We start from the raw sequence: 19,219 nt of genomic DNA on the forward strand, positions 1-19,219 counted from the left end.
ATATATTTTGGATGTCTTGGGTAAAATATGGCCAAAATTATCTTCGCTATTTTCTCTCATCTTATCCTTACATTACTTCAAGTACTTTGTTTAATTTGGATGTCCGGTAATTGCAATTATCTCAAGTACTTTGTTTAATTTGTACAATATATAATTTCTTTCTAATATTGCAGATACGTTTAGTTGCTCACTCATATACACAGAAGGAATATAGACAAGCAATATGTACAAATTTGCAGCACTCTTCTTTACATTGCAACCTTCAGTTACACATTCGAAAATGAAAAAAATAGCATTCTAATTCTATTTACCTCAAAAAAGATCCATCTCACACGAGATCACTATACGAGTAGTGAAGAAGTATTCAAAAGTTTAGTTGGTTGTTATGAAGTTGACCAACGGAAAGCATGGGAGGGAAAAAACAAAGAATTTATGATAGTTTGAATCTAATAGTTCTCATAATTTCACGCCTCCTCCACGGTTCCCTTCCTCTCTTCTTCTTCAGCTTTAAGCCAGGCAGCCTACAAGGAAAACAAGAGAAAAGTCGTGAGAAGTAGAAAAAGGAACAACAATATAAAATGGCTTAAGAATGAAGTTAATGCACTTGCCTTGTCTCTCTGAAGTCTAGACATACGAGGACGCATAGAGTTCCCAAGACTTAAGCCTCCCCAAGCTTCTTGCAACTCCCTCTCCCTTATAGCTTTCCGAGTAATTGAATGTCTTACCTGATCATCATCATCCTCTGGCTGAATAGCAGCCATCTTTTCTCTCTCAAGTCTCGACTTGTGTTTCACCAAAATCTGATCCAAACTGCCTTCATTGTTCTGCAACTGTTTTCCAATGGTGTCCCTTTTCTTTACATTCAGCAAATTGTCTTCCTTTGAATGAAAAGACATTATCTCTTTTTCAAGCTTTGAAACATGCTTCACTAAAATCTTGTCCAAACCTTCGCTATCAGTGGCACTATTAGCTTCAATCTTTCTTTGAGTCCTCTGTGCACGATAGTCTCTTCTTGTTGATGATTCTTGCATTTTAAGTCTTTGTAGACGATGAACTGGCTTTACTAGAATCTTGTCCAGACTATCCACAGCTTCTTTGTTTTCAACCTCAAATGATAATGTGTCTGCTGGCTTTGATGGTTGTTTTCCATTACAAGAATTTACATTGTGGTCAACATTTTCTTTTCCTACCAATGAGGTAGTCTCAGACACATTGGCATTAGGGTCAGCAGTGTTTTCCCTATTTTTTGCTTCTTGAATTTCCTTTTCAAGTTTGGTCATATGTTTCACCAGATAATCTTCTAAACTAGGAACATCCATTTCATGTTTCTTTCTTCGACCAATTGCCACAGTACCCAATCTATTCGAATTCTTGCCCTCTATTTCACTAAGTTTTTCATTCTTCCTCTTAGCCTCTTCAATATCTTTCTCAAGCTTTGAAGAGTGCTTAACCAACACACTGCCTAAGTCAGGAACCTCAAATGAATGCACATTGCTATTTGAAGCTTTACACTTGTTTTTTAACAACGTCTCGGAGTTGTTCTTGGCCTCTTCAATTTCCTTCTCAAATTTTGAAGAAGGCTTCTTGAGAATACTTGCCAGATCATTGCCTGTATCTGTAGGGTAGTCTGCGTGAACCACTTTATCACTAGACTTATCTCGTGTTCTTTCACATTTTTCCCCAGCTTCACTCCTGGCATTTTTGGCTTCTAAAACCTCCCTTTCAAATCTCGTTAATCGCTTCACCAAAAACTTGTCCAGGCTTGGAACCTCAGATGAATTATCTGAAGCTTTACACTTGGTTCTTACCAAAGTTTCGGAGTTGTTCTTGGCCTCTTCAATTTCCTTCTCAAATTTTGAAAAAGATGGTTTCTTAAGAATACTTGCCAGATCATGGCTTGAATTTGTATGGTATCTCGAATGAATCACTTTATGACAAGATTCATTTTGACTTTGTTCACTTCTTTCCCCAGCTTCACTTCTAGCATTTTTGGCTTCTAATACCTCCCTTTCAAGTCTAGTTAACCGCTTAACTAGAAACTTATCCAGGCTTGGAAGTTCCTCAGCGCCCTTAACTGTTCCGTCTCCTACAGATAATTCTGATCTGTCATCAGCAGCAGACCCTGAAACATGCACTTTGCTGTTTTCCGCTTCAGCTAGAGCAGCGTTCAACCCACACGTTGCAACTATAGTAGCAAGAGATGCAAGTTCATCTTCTTGCAAACATCTAAGCCTTTCCAGCATCATTTCCACAAGATTTGGCATATTAAACTTTTCATACGCCTGCTTCTTTTTATACTTCCTTTCCTTTTCTTTTTCTAACTCTGTGGCTTCGGAAGCAGTATCTGATTCACATTCTGAAGAGAACTCAGACATTTCTTGATGATTATCATCTGTTTCAGGGTTCTGGCTTATTCTGTGCAGCAGTTCCTTGACTTCATCTTTGTTCATAGAAGGGCAATTAGCAAGCTTAAGAAGGGCAGCCTTAACTGCACTTGCTACTTGTTTATCTACCTCAAATGCAGTTTCAAAAGATGTTCTAACAGTATGAGTGGTGGGTCCTCCTCCTTTTGCTGGTGACTTTTCTATTTTGTAATGCTTCTGTGAGCAATCAGGAATGTCATACAAGATTACTCCAATAGCTGTTGCTGCTTCAAAAGCATCTGCAGAATATTTTTCTGCCTTTATCAGCAATTGTTCTGCTTCTTTACAATCAATCCTGTATGGCAGATACAGAAAAGGTAAGTTCTAGACTAACATATGACCAAATCTATATTCAATCAATCAACAATGTCTCTGTCATAAACAAGCTAATATTGGCTATTTTTTCCATTTCTTGCATGTCGGCCGAAATTAATTACGGGCGCTAGTACAAAACATATAACACTGATTATGCATATATTATATGTATACAACAACATACCCAGTATAATTCCACAAGTGGGGTTTGGGGAGAGTAGAATGTATGCAGACCTTTACCTCTCCACCTTCAGGTTGTTTCCAATAAGACTCTCGACTCAAAACAAATGTAATTGACGCAAGAAAGTAAGAAAAAGAGACAACAAGATAACAATGTACAAAACAAGTGTAGCAACAGCTATTAAATTAATATACATTAGAGAAACTAACGATACCTAAATCATACAACAGCACAACAACACTCGACTACCTAGTACCTTCTACCCTAATTCTCCACCTCCATAACTTCCTATGCATGTTCTCAGCTGTGAGTATATTATATGTATATTTATACTAAGATATACCAAACCTATACATTTTCTAGCTATTTTGTAAATTAGATCACCAAAAGACATTGAACTGTAACTAACTATCTCTAAAATTTAATGTATCCAATATCACATAATTAGCAAATGAACTCCTGTATGAATTTCTAAGCAGAAAAAAACAACTCCAGACAAACACCGGATCTAATGCATGCAACAACAAATACAGATAAATGAATGTTAAATTGCTCACCTTGAGGCTTGAAGTATTCGGCACCATGATGCTTCAACAAGTGCAGCCTTCCGAGCTTCCACAGCTCTTTGAGCAGCTTCTCTTACTGCAATTTTTTCTCTCAAAACTCTACAATAGTGGGGATTTGCATCCCCCAAAGTCTCATCAAGAGTTGAGTTCATACCATCCACTTCCTGAGATTTCACAACAGGCCAAAAACACTATCAGTACTTCTTCTACTATTTATTGACAATAAAAAAGAGAATGCTCAAGCATATAAATATACCTGGAGCATTTTTATTTTCCTCTTCAAATAGGAATCCACTTTCTTGCGAGGGAACCAATTCAGAGGCGAAGTTTTGCGATGAGGAGGCTTTCTAATTTGTGATCCAGATTTGTTTAAAGAAACTAAACTTGACTGGCCACTTTCTTTCGTTGCCTTAGTCTGCACTATTCCAAAACAACAAAATGAAAACCCAAAATTGGACAACACCAATTAAATAATACTTCAAAGCAACTAGATTCGACTGGCCACCTTCTTTGATTGCCTTGTTCAGCACTAATTGAAAACAAGACAACTACCAAACTTTGACAACACACCAATCAAAGTGAACATTTATGTGAATTTGCTTAAAAGTAACAAAATCTGATTGTCAACCTTCTTCATTTCCTTGTTGTGCAATCCTAGAAAACAAGAACATGAAAAAACAATAGAAATATACACCTTTTTAAGCAAAGATCTAGGGTGTGTTTGGTATGGAGGAAATATTTGGTTGATCAAAATGTTTTGTACAAGTGAAATTCCAAGTTTATCATCTCCTCCCCACCCAACCCTCACCCCCCTTGATCATCCCAATCCCGCCACCCCTGAACCCCCCACTCCCCATCCCTACTCACCTCCATATCGTTTTGCTAGATAACATAAAAATGCTCTTGGGATAATATTCTCTTACTTACATACCAAACCACACCTCTAATGCAAATAACACTCTGGAGAAACTTACATTTTTCATAAAGCCTAATTAGCCACCGACTTCTTTAAACACTCATACTCAATGATAATGAAGTTTTAGTTTGGTCACTACCGTTACATCCACTCACAAAATCTTTAAGCTAACAATAGATAACAATCAAGATTAACATTGGGGGATCAAATTAAATCTTTCTTCCTAATTACGAACAAGGGTTTTGGAAAACCCCAAAATCAAAAGAACCCCAACCAAGAAACATAAGCAAAATCAAGAAAATAAATTCAAAAACTAAACAGAGTTTCTTCCTCAGATATCAAAAAAGAATGGGTAATGGGTACCTTTCCGACTCTGGAAGCGGCGGTGGGACTGTTCTCTGAATTAGAAAAATTGTCGTTCGCCGGCTTCTTTTCAATACAACCCATATCAAAACAACCCAAATCCATTCTCCACAAAATCAAAATTGATGGAAATTGAATCTTTCGTAGAACTAAAAAAAGTAATTAGTTAAATGGCCTCAACAATGTGTTGCAGTATACGAAGTGCTTACTGAAATCAATGGAGAAATTATCGTTTCTTGAATCTAAATTGTTTTCTTAAAGAAGAATTGAAGAAGTTTGTTTTATTTTACAAGAAGAGAGCATGGCTTTTGAGTAAAGAAAAACTATCCGTTACAACCGATCATTTCGTTCCCAACGGTTCTTTTTATATATTTTTGTTTATTGTTTATCGTTCTTCCTTGTACCCTTAATAATAAATACTAAATAGATAATAACTATTAATAAATGATACTGTAATGAATAATTTTAGAAAATACTGGAATTTAAGATTTATATATTTTTTTCCTTTTTCATTATCTTAGTTATCAACTCTGCCGTAAGTGGTCCTTTTGATTAAATATCTTATCAGGATACAATGATATATACATTAAAATAAATTATCTTTATCTAATTAAAGACAATTCTACATGGACTAAGCAAGTAAAATTTTGTATTTTGATACATTTACTTTAAGATTAACATTTTAAAAAAGAAAAAATTAATACGGAGACATAGTTATGAAATGAAAAGATTTTAAGATGAGTGGAGCCTTTGGTGTCTTATGTGATAAAGAAGAGTCACCAAACCAGAGTAGTGTGATAAAAAGATACCAGGTAAGTTTTATAAAGCGTTAGATCGACTTTGTTATTTGATATAGAATACCAAAACTAAAGTGCTCGAGTATGGCCTCTTTAGAAACACCGAAAAATATTTATCCGCATCCAATATTTAAATCAAATAAATACAAATGAACTATCACACAGAGAAGAATGTTACAGAAAAATAACAATACTACACTCCCCAATTCTCAAAGTTCAGATGAACTTGAACAAAATTGAAAAGATTTTGCTTAAAATGTCCAGAGAAACATAATAAGGGCAAACATTTTCTGTGTTTGGTTTAAAGGAACTGGTCCTTGTAGATCATTTCTTGCCAGCATCTCCAGCCTTCATCTGCAAAATTCAACCAGCCAGAACATCAGAACAAGAATAAATGAAACCTCTCAATGTTGCAGCAGCTGAGGAAAAAATAAAAATCATTACCTTCTTGACAACGTGTACTTTCTGGGCTCTATTCTTCCGCTCCTTCATCTGCTTCCTAGACTTCTCTACCTTTGTGTCTAATCAATGCTGAACAAGTTGATCAATCATCGAAGAAGTTAGCCTAAAATCAAGTACAGCCTCAGTCCAATCACGAAGCCCGATGATTCAATGCTGAAGGTGCACTCAACATAATGGAGTATGAAAACTAAAGCATTTACTTTACTCAGTGATAAGAGCACAAAAACATGAACTTATTTGCCAATAGCGACAGGAAGATGAAAACATAGTTACCTCATGAGCACCATTCTCTGGCATTTTGGAACATCCGCAACCAGGGGCTTGGACCCTTCTTTTCCACATCCCAATTCTTGGGATACCATGGAAACTGCCACATCAAGAAACAGCGTTCTGGATGAGGCATCAATGCAAGATGTCTGCCATCTGGAGAACAAATTGCTGCCACGCCCAAGGGAGAGCCATTAAGATTGAAAGGATATACAACTGTTGGTCTGCCATCATCATCGCAATATTTCACTGGTGCCAAGTTTGAGCCAAGAAAATGATTGAAAATACTCTCATCAGGGAAATAAGCTCTTCCTTCACCATGAGCAGCCCAAACACCCAGGGTACTACCTTCCATATCTTTGAACATTATGGATGGTGATTCTTCTATTGTCACACTCGTGAAACGGCACTCAAACCTTCCTGACTCATTATGTACAAACCTTGGCTGTGATGGGTCCCCGCCAGCACCCAAAACACCTCCCACTTGGGGCCCTGGAACCCAACCCAACAGAGCCATAAGTTGGCAACCATTGCAAACTCCAAGACTGAAAGTGTCTGGACGGTTATAAAAGGCCTGAAATTGGTTTAAAAGAGGCTGATTAAAGCGAATGGACGCTGCCCAGCCTTTCGCAGAATCAAGTACGTCAGCATAACTAAAACCTCCAACAAACACAATTCCTCTAAATTCATCAAGTTTGATTTCTCCATTGAGAAGGTCTGACATTGCAACATCCCATGGTTCAAATCCAGCAGCATAAAAAGCTGCAGCCATTTCTCTATCACCATTGCTGCCTTCTTCACGGATAACTGCAACCTTTGGCTTTGAACTGGCAGTCATGTACTTGTCATCAGTAAATTTTGGTGTGAAGGATAGTTTCCAGGATGGTTCATGCCGATATTTCAATCCTTCTTTTTCTAATTCTACACATGAAGCCAGTCTTTGGAACTTTTCCAGTTGAAAGCTGGTATCTTCCCACATATCCCTAAGGACAGAAGTTTTCTCATTCAAATGTGTTACCCCGTCAACCCTCAATTCAACTATTGGAGATGAATTAACTTGACCAATGATATCAGCTAAAACAGCACCAAGGCGGAGCTTTTCCAGAACTAAATCCAAGTTCTTCCGGCTAACTTCAATGAGAAGGCCAAGCTCCTCTGCAAAAAGTGTTTGGGGTACACTACTCCCTGAAGAAACTAAATCTAAGTTAATGCCACAGTTCCCTGCAAATGTCATTTCAAGGGCAGCCACTATAAGTCCTCCATCACTGATATCATGACCGGCAGATATCAGCTCATCAGAGATTAGATTCTGAACCTCATTAAAAACAGTTTTAAGATAAGAGACGTCATCCACATCAGGACTTTCATCCCCAATTTGATCAAAAACCTGGGCAAGAGCAGATCCACCAAGTCGCCGTTTCCCTTTGGCCAAGTCAATGTGAAGCAGTATACCATCATCACCAAGCTTCAAGTCTGGCGTAACCGTCTTAGTTATATCAGGGCATGTCACATAAGTACTGATGACTAGATTCCCTGGAGCTTTAACAACTTCCCCGGATGCCTGGGCTGCCATGGAAAGACTATCTTTCCCCCCATCAATTGCAATTCCAAGTTCAATCATAGCTTCAGAAAGAGCAACAGCAGCATCATACATTGCAGCGCCTTCGCCATCTAGCTTTGCAGCATACATCCAATTCCCACTTGCTTTAACATCAGAAAGAGATGTAACTTTCGCCCAAACTAGATTTGTGAGTGCTTCTCCGACAGCCAACCGTGCCATTGCTTTTGGATCCAAAAGACCTTTTATTGGCTGCTCCCCAATTGAGCATGCACCTCCAGTTAAGCCTGTATAAGTTTGAGCTATTACAGCAACATCAGCAAGAGGAATCTGCAAGGGACCCACAGTTTGCTGCTGTGCCACAAGGCCTGTGACGCACCTGTCAACTTTAGTGGTTAAGAACCTTTTCGAACAAACAGAAGGAAGCCTCAAGACTCTCTTCAGTGAATCTAAAATTGTTGTTGCAGGAGCAATATCAAGTGGCTCATGCAGAGTATTCATGCGATTTAATTCAAATGTCTTTTTAGGCATATCGCCAAGAACCTTCTCAAGCTCAAGATCAACTGCAGGTGGAGGAGGAGGCAGTCCACTAGACCTGCTTTTTTCAATTGCTACACTATCCTGCAGAACAATATGCCCCTCACCATTAATTGTTCCAATAACAGCCATGGGAACTCTTTCCCTTGCACAAATAGCTTGCAAAAGACGACGACTTTCAGGCTTCACCAGTATTGCATCTTGCTCCTGGTACTCTGCACCCCAAATTTCTAGAACAGACATGGTGTGATCACCAATTACAATTGCCCTTATATCAATTTTGGCACCCTCTGGGTGTATTATCTCCTTCACGACATTACAGTTTCCACCAGCACCCTGATCATGAATACTAATGATGGGGTTGTTTTCACCAATTTCAACACAAGCACGAACAACCCGATATAACTTCTGTGCCATCTCAGCATCTCCACGCTGCACGGCATTGAAGTCAAGCTCGGCATCATTCTGTCCACTGACCATGCTGGATGCAGCACCGCCTCCCATTCCAATGCGATATGCTGGTCCTCCAATCTTAACTACCAACATACCAATTTCGGGTTCTCCCTTTGATATGTGAAGGTGATCTATTTGCCCAATGCCAGCACTAAACATGATTGGCTTCAACCATTCCCTTCTCTCACCACTTGGCAGTCTCATTCCAAAATTTCTGAGTATAACCCTGGATCAAGGGCTCCCCAAATTTATTTCCATAATCTGATGCTCCATTACTAGCATCAATAAGGATCTGCAGTGGTGATGCCAAATTTGCTGGGTATGTGAAAGAACGATCTTCCCAAGGAGCATATGACTCTTCAAGATTAAGATTCCCAACACAATATCCAGCTGTAGATGCAACAACAATAGAACCCCTTCCAGTAGCATGGGTATCTCGGATACGGCCGCCTGCACCTGTCTCAGCTCCAGGATAAGGTGCCACAGCACAAGGGAAATTGTGGGTTTCTGCAGTAAACAAGATATCAAGGAATCTGGCAGTCACATCCAAGGGGCATGTCGAGCCAGGCTGAGTAGGTCGCAATTGTTTCACTGGAAATCCCTTGATAGCACTGGAATTATCTTTGAAACCAATAACCGAATTATTTGGATTTGCAAGCAAAGTGCTTTTGACGATCTGCATAAGAGTCTTATCCACAGGTTGACCATCTAGTACAAGCTTCCCAGTAAAGAACCAGTGCCTACTGTGTTCACTATTAGATTGAGCAATATCAAATAGTTCTACATTAGTTGGGTTTCGCTTAATGTCATCCCTGAAAAGTTTGGTGTAGTACTTTAAGTCTTGCTCATCAAAGGCCAAGCCCATTTTCTCATTAATTTCCTCCAATGCCTTACGACCCTTTTCCATGATAGGTATATATCGAACCTCCTCTGGAACTATACTTGTCTTGAAAGAGGAAAGCTTCTCAGCATAGACACACTCCGTCATCCTATCATGAACCATCGAAGCAAATGCATTAATTTGACTATCCGGAAGTGACCCATTGACATATAATAAATACCTCCTCGAACGCTCCATTCTATTTATCTCTGTTAACCCGCATGCTTGACAAATCTACACTGCATTAGCAGACCACGCTGTAGTGAAAGACAACCGCGGACCAACTTCAATGATATATGGATCCACACTTTTTCTCTTCTCCCCATCAAGGAAACTCTCACTTCCCAAGCTATCAGGTTCATAAGTTTCTCCTAAAACCCATTTAAGCACAGAAAGTTTATCAATTGAAAGATCTGAACTGAGACCAATGTTAAAGCACTGTTCAGTTTTCAAGCCAATTATTTGATTTGATATCTTTGTCTGAACCAATTTGAGAAGCTCAGCAGTGGCACTGTCCTGTAGGAACGGAACGCGATATAAATGTATCACCTTTTCATCAACCTCCTGAAATTTGTCTGAATCTTCATTTACCAAGCTACTGACATCCTTAGATACAACAGCCCTAATCTTCGCCCTAATATGGGACCTTAATCTCAAATTTTTATGTGAATATGGAACATGGCTCGATCTTGGAAGTGTGCCCCAAAGCAAACGATTTGTCTGCCTACTAGAATGTCTGGGCAATGCTAACTTTTGTCTATGAAAACCCTGTAGTGTAAATAAAGCATATTTAACAACTGTTCCATTGGTGATTAATAAAAACTTTAGTCACCAAAAAAAAAAAACAATTTTCCAAACATCATTAAACAGAACATATTCAAGACAATAAAATAGTGATCATACTTGTAAGAACTCTGTTGCAGCAATGTCCCAAGCAGATGTTGCCATTGCCAAACTCTGTTTCTGCAATGAAGAAGAGATGATAAAAAAAAATTGAGTCTACAATAACAATCACAAATAACATACCCACTAAAAAAATTAGCATAAAAAGGAGCTATAATGGCTTACACGCCAGTTTTTGCGTGTCAAAATATCAAAACTTTGAAATAAAAAATTAATCTTCCTCCACAAATTTTCCTCATACGAGAAAAAAAAAATTTGATTTTTATAGCAAGTAAATACCTTGTTATACCAGTGATAGACTGATAGTGTCCTGTTTTGGGTTCAAGGCCAAAGTTAGAGGGGGCGAAAAGGGTAGAGAGGGTTTAATGGTGGAAGGAGCAAAATCAGTGATAGTGTTCTGTTTGGGGTTTAAGACCAAAACCCTAGCTTTTAGAAATTCTCTAATTCTATATGTCGTATATTGTTTATTTCGATTTCCTACTAATGTTGTTAACTTAAGGCATTAGAATCTGATTATTTCAAACTTTTTTTTATGTTCATCCATGTTAGAATTAGATTATTCTGAATTCAAACCGCATATAGAATTAGAATCAGACTATTTCAAATTCGCACCACATATTATTATGTTTATTGTCAAATAAATTATGGTATTTATGTAAATTTAAGAATTTTATGTTTAAAATTAACACCAAACATTAATTAACTTAATTATTCTACTCTACTCCGTATCACATCAAATGGGAAGAAGAAAATATATATAACTTTAAAAAAAAATTAATCTATAATCTATAATTTACATAAGGGAATTTGTAGCATTTTGGAAATTTATTTTTAATTTCATTTTTTTATAAAAAAGTTTTATTTTTATACATAAAAAATTTAAAAATATCTTTTAGTTTAATTTGTAAATGATTATAAAAAAATACTTTCACAATTAAGTTATCACAACCATATCGTAATATTTCAAACAAAAGTATTAGATTCTTTTTTATGTCTTGTCTCTCTACTCTTTGATTCAAGATGCCATAAGCCCATAACGAATGTACGAAAGTTCACATTGAAGATGTTGATAAATTGATTTGCGTATATATATATATAGCTTTACTCATGATACGAATAATATTTTATGTAAGAATGTGTACTAATTAAGTATAATTTAGGGTATTATGGCTGGATTTAGTTTATGGATATGTAAATACACTATAACATCAAAAAAATTAAGAGATACGGGGATCTAATTTTTTTTAATCCTTTTTAATTAACAAGAAATAACAAAAATGGCCTCTTGTATTTAAAGGTAAGTTTAAAATAATCTCTTAATTAAATACTCCTTCCGTCCACTTTATTTGACATGTTGTACTTTTCGAAAGTCAAATTGACTCATTTTCAAAGTTAAATTAGATTACATTAATTTGATATTTTAAACAAAAAATTTAGATATTTAAAAACTAGACAAAAAGTACTAAATATTGTCAAAAGTTAATATTTTTAGTCAAATATTTATCGAACTTTGATTGTTAGATTTGATAGAGACTATGCAGGAAAAAATATTACTAGTAAGAACTTACATTTAAAGGTACAATTTTTATAATTTTGATTATTTTAAATTTATTCGAAGGTTAACTAAAAATCTTAGTTTTCAACAAACTTGAAAATTTAACACTATTTTTGAACCTACCCTTCGAACATAAGACATCGACTCTTGTCCATTTTTTCTTTTTTCCAACATGCATGAATATAGTGGTTTAATATTTATGAAACCATATGTTATAGTAATACATTATTTTGCAACGTATCTTATTATTACATTACATTACATTACAACTAGGGGTGTGCACTATTCGGATTAAACCGAATAACCAAACCAAATTAAACCGAATTTTTATTTGGATTGGTTTTTTGGTTTGGTTTCGGATTTTAAAAGATAAAAATCGAAAAACCGAAAAAAATCAAATTTTATATATATATATATATACTGCGTGGAGTCGCGTGGTGTGCCACATAAGTCAAAAGGCGTACAAAGTTACAAAAAAATGAGTTCAAGGGGGTAATGGGACGTTAATTTAGTTAAGGTGTGTCTCTGTGATTTCGGTCATAGTCTAGGGGGTACTTGTGTCTTCTCCCTTTTATGTTTGAATTACATCTATAATAGGTGTATTATACGAATTGTGTTTTAAGTTTTATTTATGATTTATATTAGAAAGTATATTTAATGAATTAAATATTATTACTTTGGTTATATATTATTAATTATTGACATAGTCGAATAACCAAACCGAAGAAAGCCAAACCGAATAGAGGAAAACCAAACCAAACCAAATTTATTTTGGATCGGATTGGGTTACACTTTTACAAAACCAAAAACCGAAAATCCAAACCGAATAGTGTAAAACCAAACCAAAAAACCAAATGCACACCCCTAATTACAACTATATATATATATATATATATATATTATAAGATCACTAGTTATTTTTGGAAGATCCCAAGTCTTTTATTTTATCATCTAATAAGTAGTTAAGAACTAGTAGTAATGTTTATAGGCAATGGGAGAATCCGGGTCGGGTTTTTCAACACCATCTTCACCCCTTGACCAATAATTTTGGGGAAGAGAGGCTGCACCATTTGGTATATCATTCATCACTCTTTCTTGCCCTGTTGGAAAATATATTCCTGTTCGAGGATGTGGCACCCACCACTCCTCCTTCGAGTTTCTTCGTGTTTCACCTCTCTCATCAATATTTTCCTTCCACCTACTCATCATGCGTTTAATTTGGTGCACTTTATGTGGCCTACATCAACCATTAACCCATATTATCTTATATCATGGATGTTAGCAGATAATATTATGCTAATTTAAAAAAATATATACATAAAATATCTAATTTTACAATCACAATTTCATTCACATAAATTTGCCACGGTATAAAAGGACATGATTTCCACCATATATTCTAACTTTTTATTTTTTGTTGACGGATTGAATGAAAAAACGATTCGAGTAGACTTTAGGGATAAGTTGGTAATATTTGGCTCTATTTGTGAAATTAAGTATGATATATATCTTGCTAGCATTTGTGAATGATTTCAAATTATAAATTACTATAAATCTAAAAGTACAAGTAACTAATAACTCAAGGCAATTGAGAGAAGAAGAAATTAAACAACACATTAATTACCTAATTAGTTGTAATCTCTGTGAAAACTTAGTGATTCCAGCTGCAGTCATATGCAGATAAATATTTCTAGTTGATAAACCAAACTATAAATTAGTAAGTGTAGCAATGCAAATCTTTATAGGGATTTAGGGCTTTATATATAATAATATACATAGGAGTAGAATATGATTCTATTCTAAGAAAGTTTGCAAATCTTAAAAGCCTCAAAAAAAGTTTTATATTTTATTTTTATTTTCTAAAAAGATAAATAACAAAAGCAAAACAACTATTGTATGCAGTCTCTCTCACTTTATTTGTCATAAAGAAGTTAAACGTAATTATTTTCTTTTTGTCCACTTTATTAATCTTTTATTATCGGAGTACCGAACGTAAGTCATTTTACTTTTAAAAAGATATTGACATAAATAAATATGTTTTCCTAGACATGGATAGAATTAGAGGTGTTCAAACAAAATCGAAAAATCAAATCAAACACGATAAAGGAAAAACGATAAGATTTGGTTTGATATTGACGTAAGAAAAAAAAAACTATAGGTAAAGCTATAATTCTTATATATTTTAGTTCTTGTAATATTATTAATTTTAAATTAATTGAAAGTTGTACTTTTGATTTGTTTACTTGTGAATATTCCTATATTTACTATGATTATAAATTGTTCATTCACTTAGTATTAAGGTTAGACTAGTGTTATTCCACATTGAACGATAATATAGTTTGAAAAATCATCTGTATATATGCAAAAGAGAATCAAAACATATATTTTAATTAATTAAAATCAAAATTTATCAATAACAATTTTAATACTCCACTTGTTTAAAAAAAGGTAGATTAATTAAGACCTCACTTTTGGTACGCGGGATACCAAAGGCACCAAGAGAGGATAAAAAGTATTTGTTGTCCTTTAAAAGTACATGAAGAACATGTACCATTCTTTAATGATATGACTGCCTCGTAGTAGGCTACAATCCATCAACTTTCCTTCATTATTATTCTCAAGTACAACTAAAATATTTGATGAAAAAATTAAGATTTTTTTTACTTTTAATTAAAAATTTTGAGTTTAAACTTTGAAAATAAAAGATTTTGATGTACATAGCTAATAGTTTTATGAGTTGTGATTTGTGAATAGTAACTAATAGAGGGATAGAATTTGAATATGAATAATTTAATTGCAACAAAAGTATCAAAGTTGTTTAATTTTTGCACTAAAGAACCAAAAAAAAAAAAACTTAGTGTCCTTCTGTTTGAGTGTAAAAATCGACACATATATATCCATATTCTTATGCAAGAAAAAGTAGCCTAGTAGATGCAACTATGGAAACTGGTAAAATCAATGCAAAAACTCTAGATGAGCTGAGAAAAAAACAACATACATTAGATTAATGGTGTAATTTATTTATTTTTCATGGATTTTTTAAAATATGTATTTGAATTGAATCGTCTAAATCTCTACCGTACTTTTGAAAATTTCGATGACCTACTTCCGACGAAACTAATACAAACTCAACTATATACACCACTTTATACTGATTTGACCGGATATTTACCCTTAGCTTTCTACTCCCTCCGTTCCTATTTACTTGTCCATATTTCCTCTTTTAGATGTCCCTATTTACTTGTCCATTTTAACAAATCAAGAAAGGACAAAAAAAAAAAATCCTATTATACCCTTATTTAAACTTTTTAAAAATTTAAACTTTCCCCAACATTGATTAGTTATCTTGAATAAATTTATTTTGGAATCATAATTAATAAGGGCAAAATTGTAACTTCACTATGCTAATCATTGTTGCCTTAATATGTGTGTCATTTCTAAAGTGGACAACTAAATAGGGACGGAGGAAGTACTATATATTAGAAGAGCCGGTGGAAATGTTGGTATCAATTGGCATTTTGAAGGGTATTTTAGTTATTTAAGTTGTCTCGGCGGAAATTTCTTTTTTCTTGTAGATGTTTCGTCTGTGAAGACGTTTTTGCCATTATGATTAGTGTATATATTAAAGTGATAGATGAAAAAGGTTACCCTTCGTGTGGGCCCAACCTCACTCTTTGGACAATTTGCTTGCCACTTCTTTCCTCAACATATATTATCATTTCTTTCCTCTATATTTTTCAACTTACCATTATTTATTTATCTAAAGATTGTTTAGTTCCTCTATATTTTTCAACTTGCCATTATTTATTTATCTAAAGATTGTTTAGTTATATGTATTATTTATTAACATTAACGTATGAACATTATACTAAAAATATTTTTTAGCAGTAATAGCTTGATTGTTGGCTTGTCGCTAAACATGTACTTTTAGTGATAATTAGCTTTTTTTGTAAGTGTTCTTAAAATCTATAGCAAAATTGGATCTAATGACAATTAATTAAATATCGGTAAATATTTTAGCACTCTTTGTTAATGTATATATTTATTGCCACTAAAAATCATTTTTGTTATATTGGGAAGAAATTAAATTTTTGTTTGGTTATTATCATTTATAATGTAAGATTTATATTGATACTTAGTGTACTTACTAGATTTATTAGCAATTGTTTATTAAACGTAACTTGCAACATTAAATTAAATCCATATTTATTAGTATAATATTATATTTGAATTGTGAATTTGACTTTTTAGTTTTATAAGACAAATTATATTAATTACATAATTAAACATTGGTATTTAGTTCAAGCTATTTTATGCTACACAATATTTAACTAGACACAAAGCTTAAAAAAAGTATTTGATATTTATAATTTAAAATGGATCATAAATTTTTGTATGACTATAAATCAATCTTATATTAAGAATGAAATGAAAAGTCTGAAGCTAAAATTATTTCTACCTATCAAGTTATGTTCTTTTCAAAATAAAAATATTTTGAGTTATCATTACTTCACTCATTTTTAGCCAAAATTTTCTTCAATTAATTGTTGAACTCTATTTGGGGTTAAACATTAATTATATCATAACGTACATTTTGATAGAGAAAAAAAAAGATTAAAATTGTAACTTACACTTTTTAAAGAAAATACAAATTTCAAGTGAAAAAATTATGTTGCAAGATCGGGTGTATTTAAGTTTAGTTAGTCAAATAAATAAATGTTTTTAAGGTTGTCAATAGTTTAGGAATAAAATTAATAATTCATGTCGAATTTAGGAGTGTCTTCAATACTCCTCTCTAAAAAAATTGTATAATATAATTTTGAAATTAAAAATAAATTAAATTGATATATACAAGTATTCAAATTCCTGTTGAGTGCAACATAAAAAAATAATATTGGATTTAATAGTATGAAAAAATAAAACTGAATTTAATAGATATAAAATGAAAAATATTATATTACGAATGGCAGTAGTAGTCGAAACATAAATAAATTTCATGCCCATTAAAAAATAATAATTGACATGACTATTTTACTGTTCTATCCATATTAACTATGTAATGTTTAATATTAAATCTTGAAAAATAAGTTGGAGAATACATAATTAATGTTGAGGCTAGTAATGAAAAATAATAATTTCCTTTTCTTGATATATTAGAAGTGACAAATAAAAATGAAAATCTAATTTTAAAATAATGAAAGTGTAAAAATGAACAAGGAGAGTATATCAAAATTGAAATTGTTAGGCCGTGCACAACATGGACGTTCTTCATCTAGTTGTATAAATATTAGTAAGGAAAGCATTAATTAAAAGTAATGGTTAAAAAGTTAGGTCGATAGAAAAAACATCACATCAAAATTTAATCGTTGAATAGTTAAATATATTTGAGTTTTGAATTTTGCCACAATTTATATGAAAATATTTTTATTAAACTAATATAAAATATTTTGAATTATTGTGAAATAGTTGCCATATAACGTACAATTGATATTCCCTCTGTTCAATTTACCTGTTTATTATATTTAAGAAATGTTTCACATTTACTTGTCATTTTTAGCATATTAGAAAATTAGGTAAACTTTAATTATCTATTCTTCAAATTATTTTCAAAAATTAAAATTAAACACCATTTCATATGAACTATTATAAAATATTCATATTAATCATTATTTCTAAATTCACAAAGTCCCCGCAAAGAGGGTAAAAATGAATAATGAATAAAATATAATCCATGAATTAGAAAGTCCATGGAGTGCCAAAAGATAATCATGAAAAGGGTGAAAATTAGAAATAAATAATGGATCCTATGATGATAAATATATGAGCAACTTTAACATATAGTAAATATAAAAATTATATTTGTTTGTTTTAGCTATAGTTTGCATAATTGCGCTCCATAATAAATTTTATGTTTGCTATGGAGCTTTTAATTTGTATAATTCGCTACAAACATCTAATTTTATACAAATTGTTCAGTTTTGTATAAATTTATTTATACGTTGTAATTTATATAATAAGATCTGTATTTGTATAATTATAAGTGTATATGACGAAAATATATGTATTTGTATTTGTATATACACTTTTCTCTCGCTTTATACAAACACAAATGCATTTTATACATTTTATACCGAAATATATAAAATGACTAATTGTATACCGAAAATGGCTAATTGTATACCGATTCAGATGGCAAAAAAAGAGAATGTTTGCTGCGAATTACAATTAAAATAAACTATTGCTATAACATTTAAGTTAAAATAATAGTTTGTTATTTCATACAATTTTCCCTAAATATATAGCCATTGACATAATGGGTGTCTCTTCAGTGGCGTATAAAATAATGCCTAATGATGTTAATCATTGTCATTACCAACATCAGCAAATTGTTTGTACTTGATAAATTTTGGCCTAAATAATTTGTCACCAAGTATGACTTTCAAGTAACTATTTTGAACAAAGACATCTAACTAAACGAAAAAGATTGTTCTAATATTTACCCTTCAAAATAATCATACAAACACCTCCATTTGGTGACTTAAACTATAGGTTTCAATACTCAAAATCTACAAGTCTAGAAGCAAGATATCACTATTATTTCAAAAATATTTATATGTATTAGGTATTACGTATATAAATTTAATTATACGATAGATACATACATGATTTTTAGATGATAAAAAAAATAATCTTTTAGTATTAAAGATTAAAGAGCAAACAACACAAATCCCACTGGTTCAGAATCTAATTACGTTTCCTCACTTTAATTTTTGAAATTACCTTTCATACCACATTTACTTCGCCAAATACATATATCTCAGATACATGCGAGTCAAATTAGGTGTAATTTTTTCCAGATACGTTGTATTCAAACATGATTCACATGTATCTAGGATATAATGTCTCTCTTGTTCGCCTCTCTTCTTGTGTATCTATTTTTCAAAATGTATCAGGTATCAAATATACATGTTAACTCTCTCGCTCACTTCTCTCCTCTCTTGCTCATCTCCCTCACATATATTTGTATTTCAGATGTATCTGAT

At 33.1% G+C, this 19,219-nt stretch overlaps 3 protein-coding genes across 3 annotated transcripts; all 3 read right to left on the reverse strand.

Moving 5' to 3' along the window:
• Positions 1-463: 463 nt before the first annotated feature.
• Positions 464-4,884, reverse strand: LOC125815783 (uncharacterized). The gene is made up of 5 exons (XM_049495335.1): positions 4,765-4,884; positions 3,742-3,900; positions 3,477-3,649; positions 609-2,718; positions 464-521 (listed from the first exon to the last, which is right to left on the reverse strand). Exons 1-5 carry the CDS (start codon positions 4,867-4,869, stop codon positions 465-467), a joined length of 2,604 nt encoding a protein of 867 aa, XP_049351292.1. The 5' UTR covers positions 4,870-4,884; the 3' UTR covers position 464.
• Positions 4,885-6,247: 1,363 nt separating this feature from the next.
• Positions 6,248-10,913, reverse strand: LOC125815753 (probable phosphoribosylformylglycinamidine synthase, chloroplastic/mitochondrial). Its single transcript, XM_049495302.1, is given in 4 exon segments — positions 6,248-9,054; positions 9,056-10,486; positions 10,622-10,681; positions 10,901-10,913. Coding segments are annotated over 3 exon segments (4,233 nt in total). The 5' UTR covers positions 10,667-10,681; positions 10,901-10,913; the 3' UTR covers positions 6,248-6,297.
• A 2,175-nt stretch (positions 10,914-13,088) lies between these two features.
• LOC125815782 (uncharacterized) lies at positions 13,089-13,884 on the reverse strand. The gene is made up of 2 exons (XM_049495334.1): positions 13,801-13,884; positions 13,089-13,413 (listed from the first exon to the last, which is right to left on the reverse strand). Exons 1-2 carry the CDS (start codon positions 13,848-13,850, stop codon positions 13,146-13,148), a joined length of 318 nt encoding a protein of 105 aa, XP_049351291.1. The 5' UTR covers positions 13,851-13,884; the 3' UTR covers positions 13,089-13,145.
• Positions 13,885-19,219: the final 5,335 nt, after the last annotated feature.

Source organism: Solanum verrucosum, unplaced genomic scaffold, assembly GCF_900185275.1.
Source record: "Solanum verrucosum unplaced genomic scaffold, falcon-dt-bn FXZP01000261.1, whole genome shotgun sequence".
Taxonomy (NCBI): domain Eukaryota; kingdom Viridiplantae; phylum Streptophyta; class Magnoliopsida; order Solanales; family Solanaceae; genus Solanum; species Solanum verrucosum.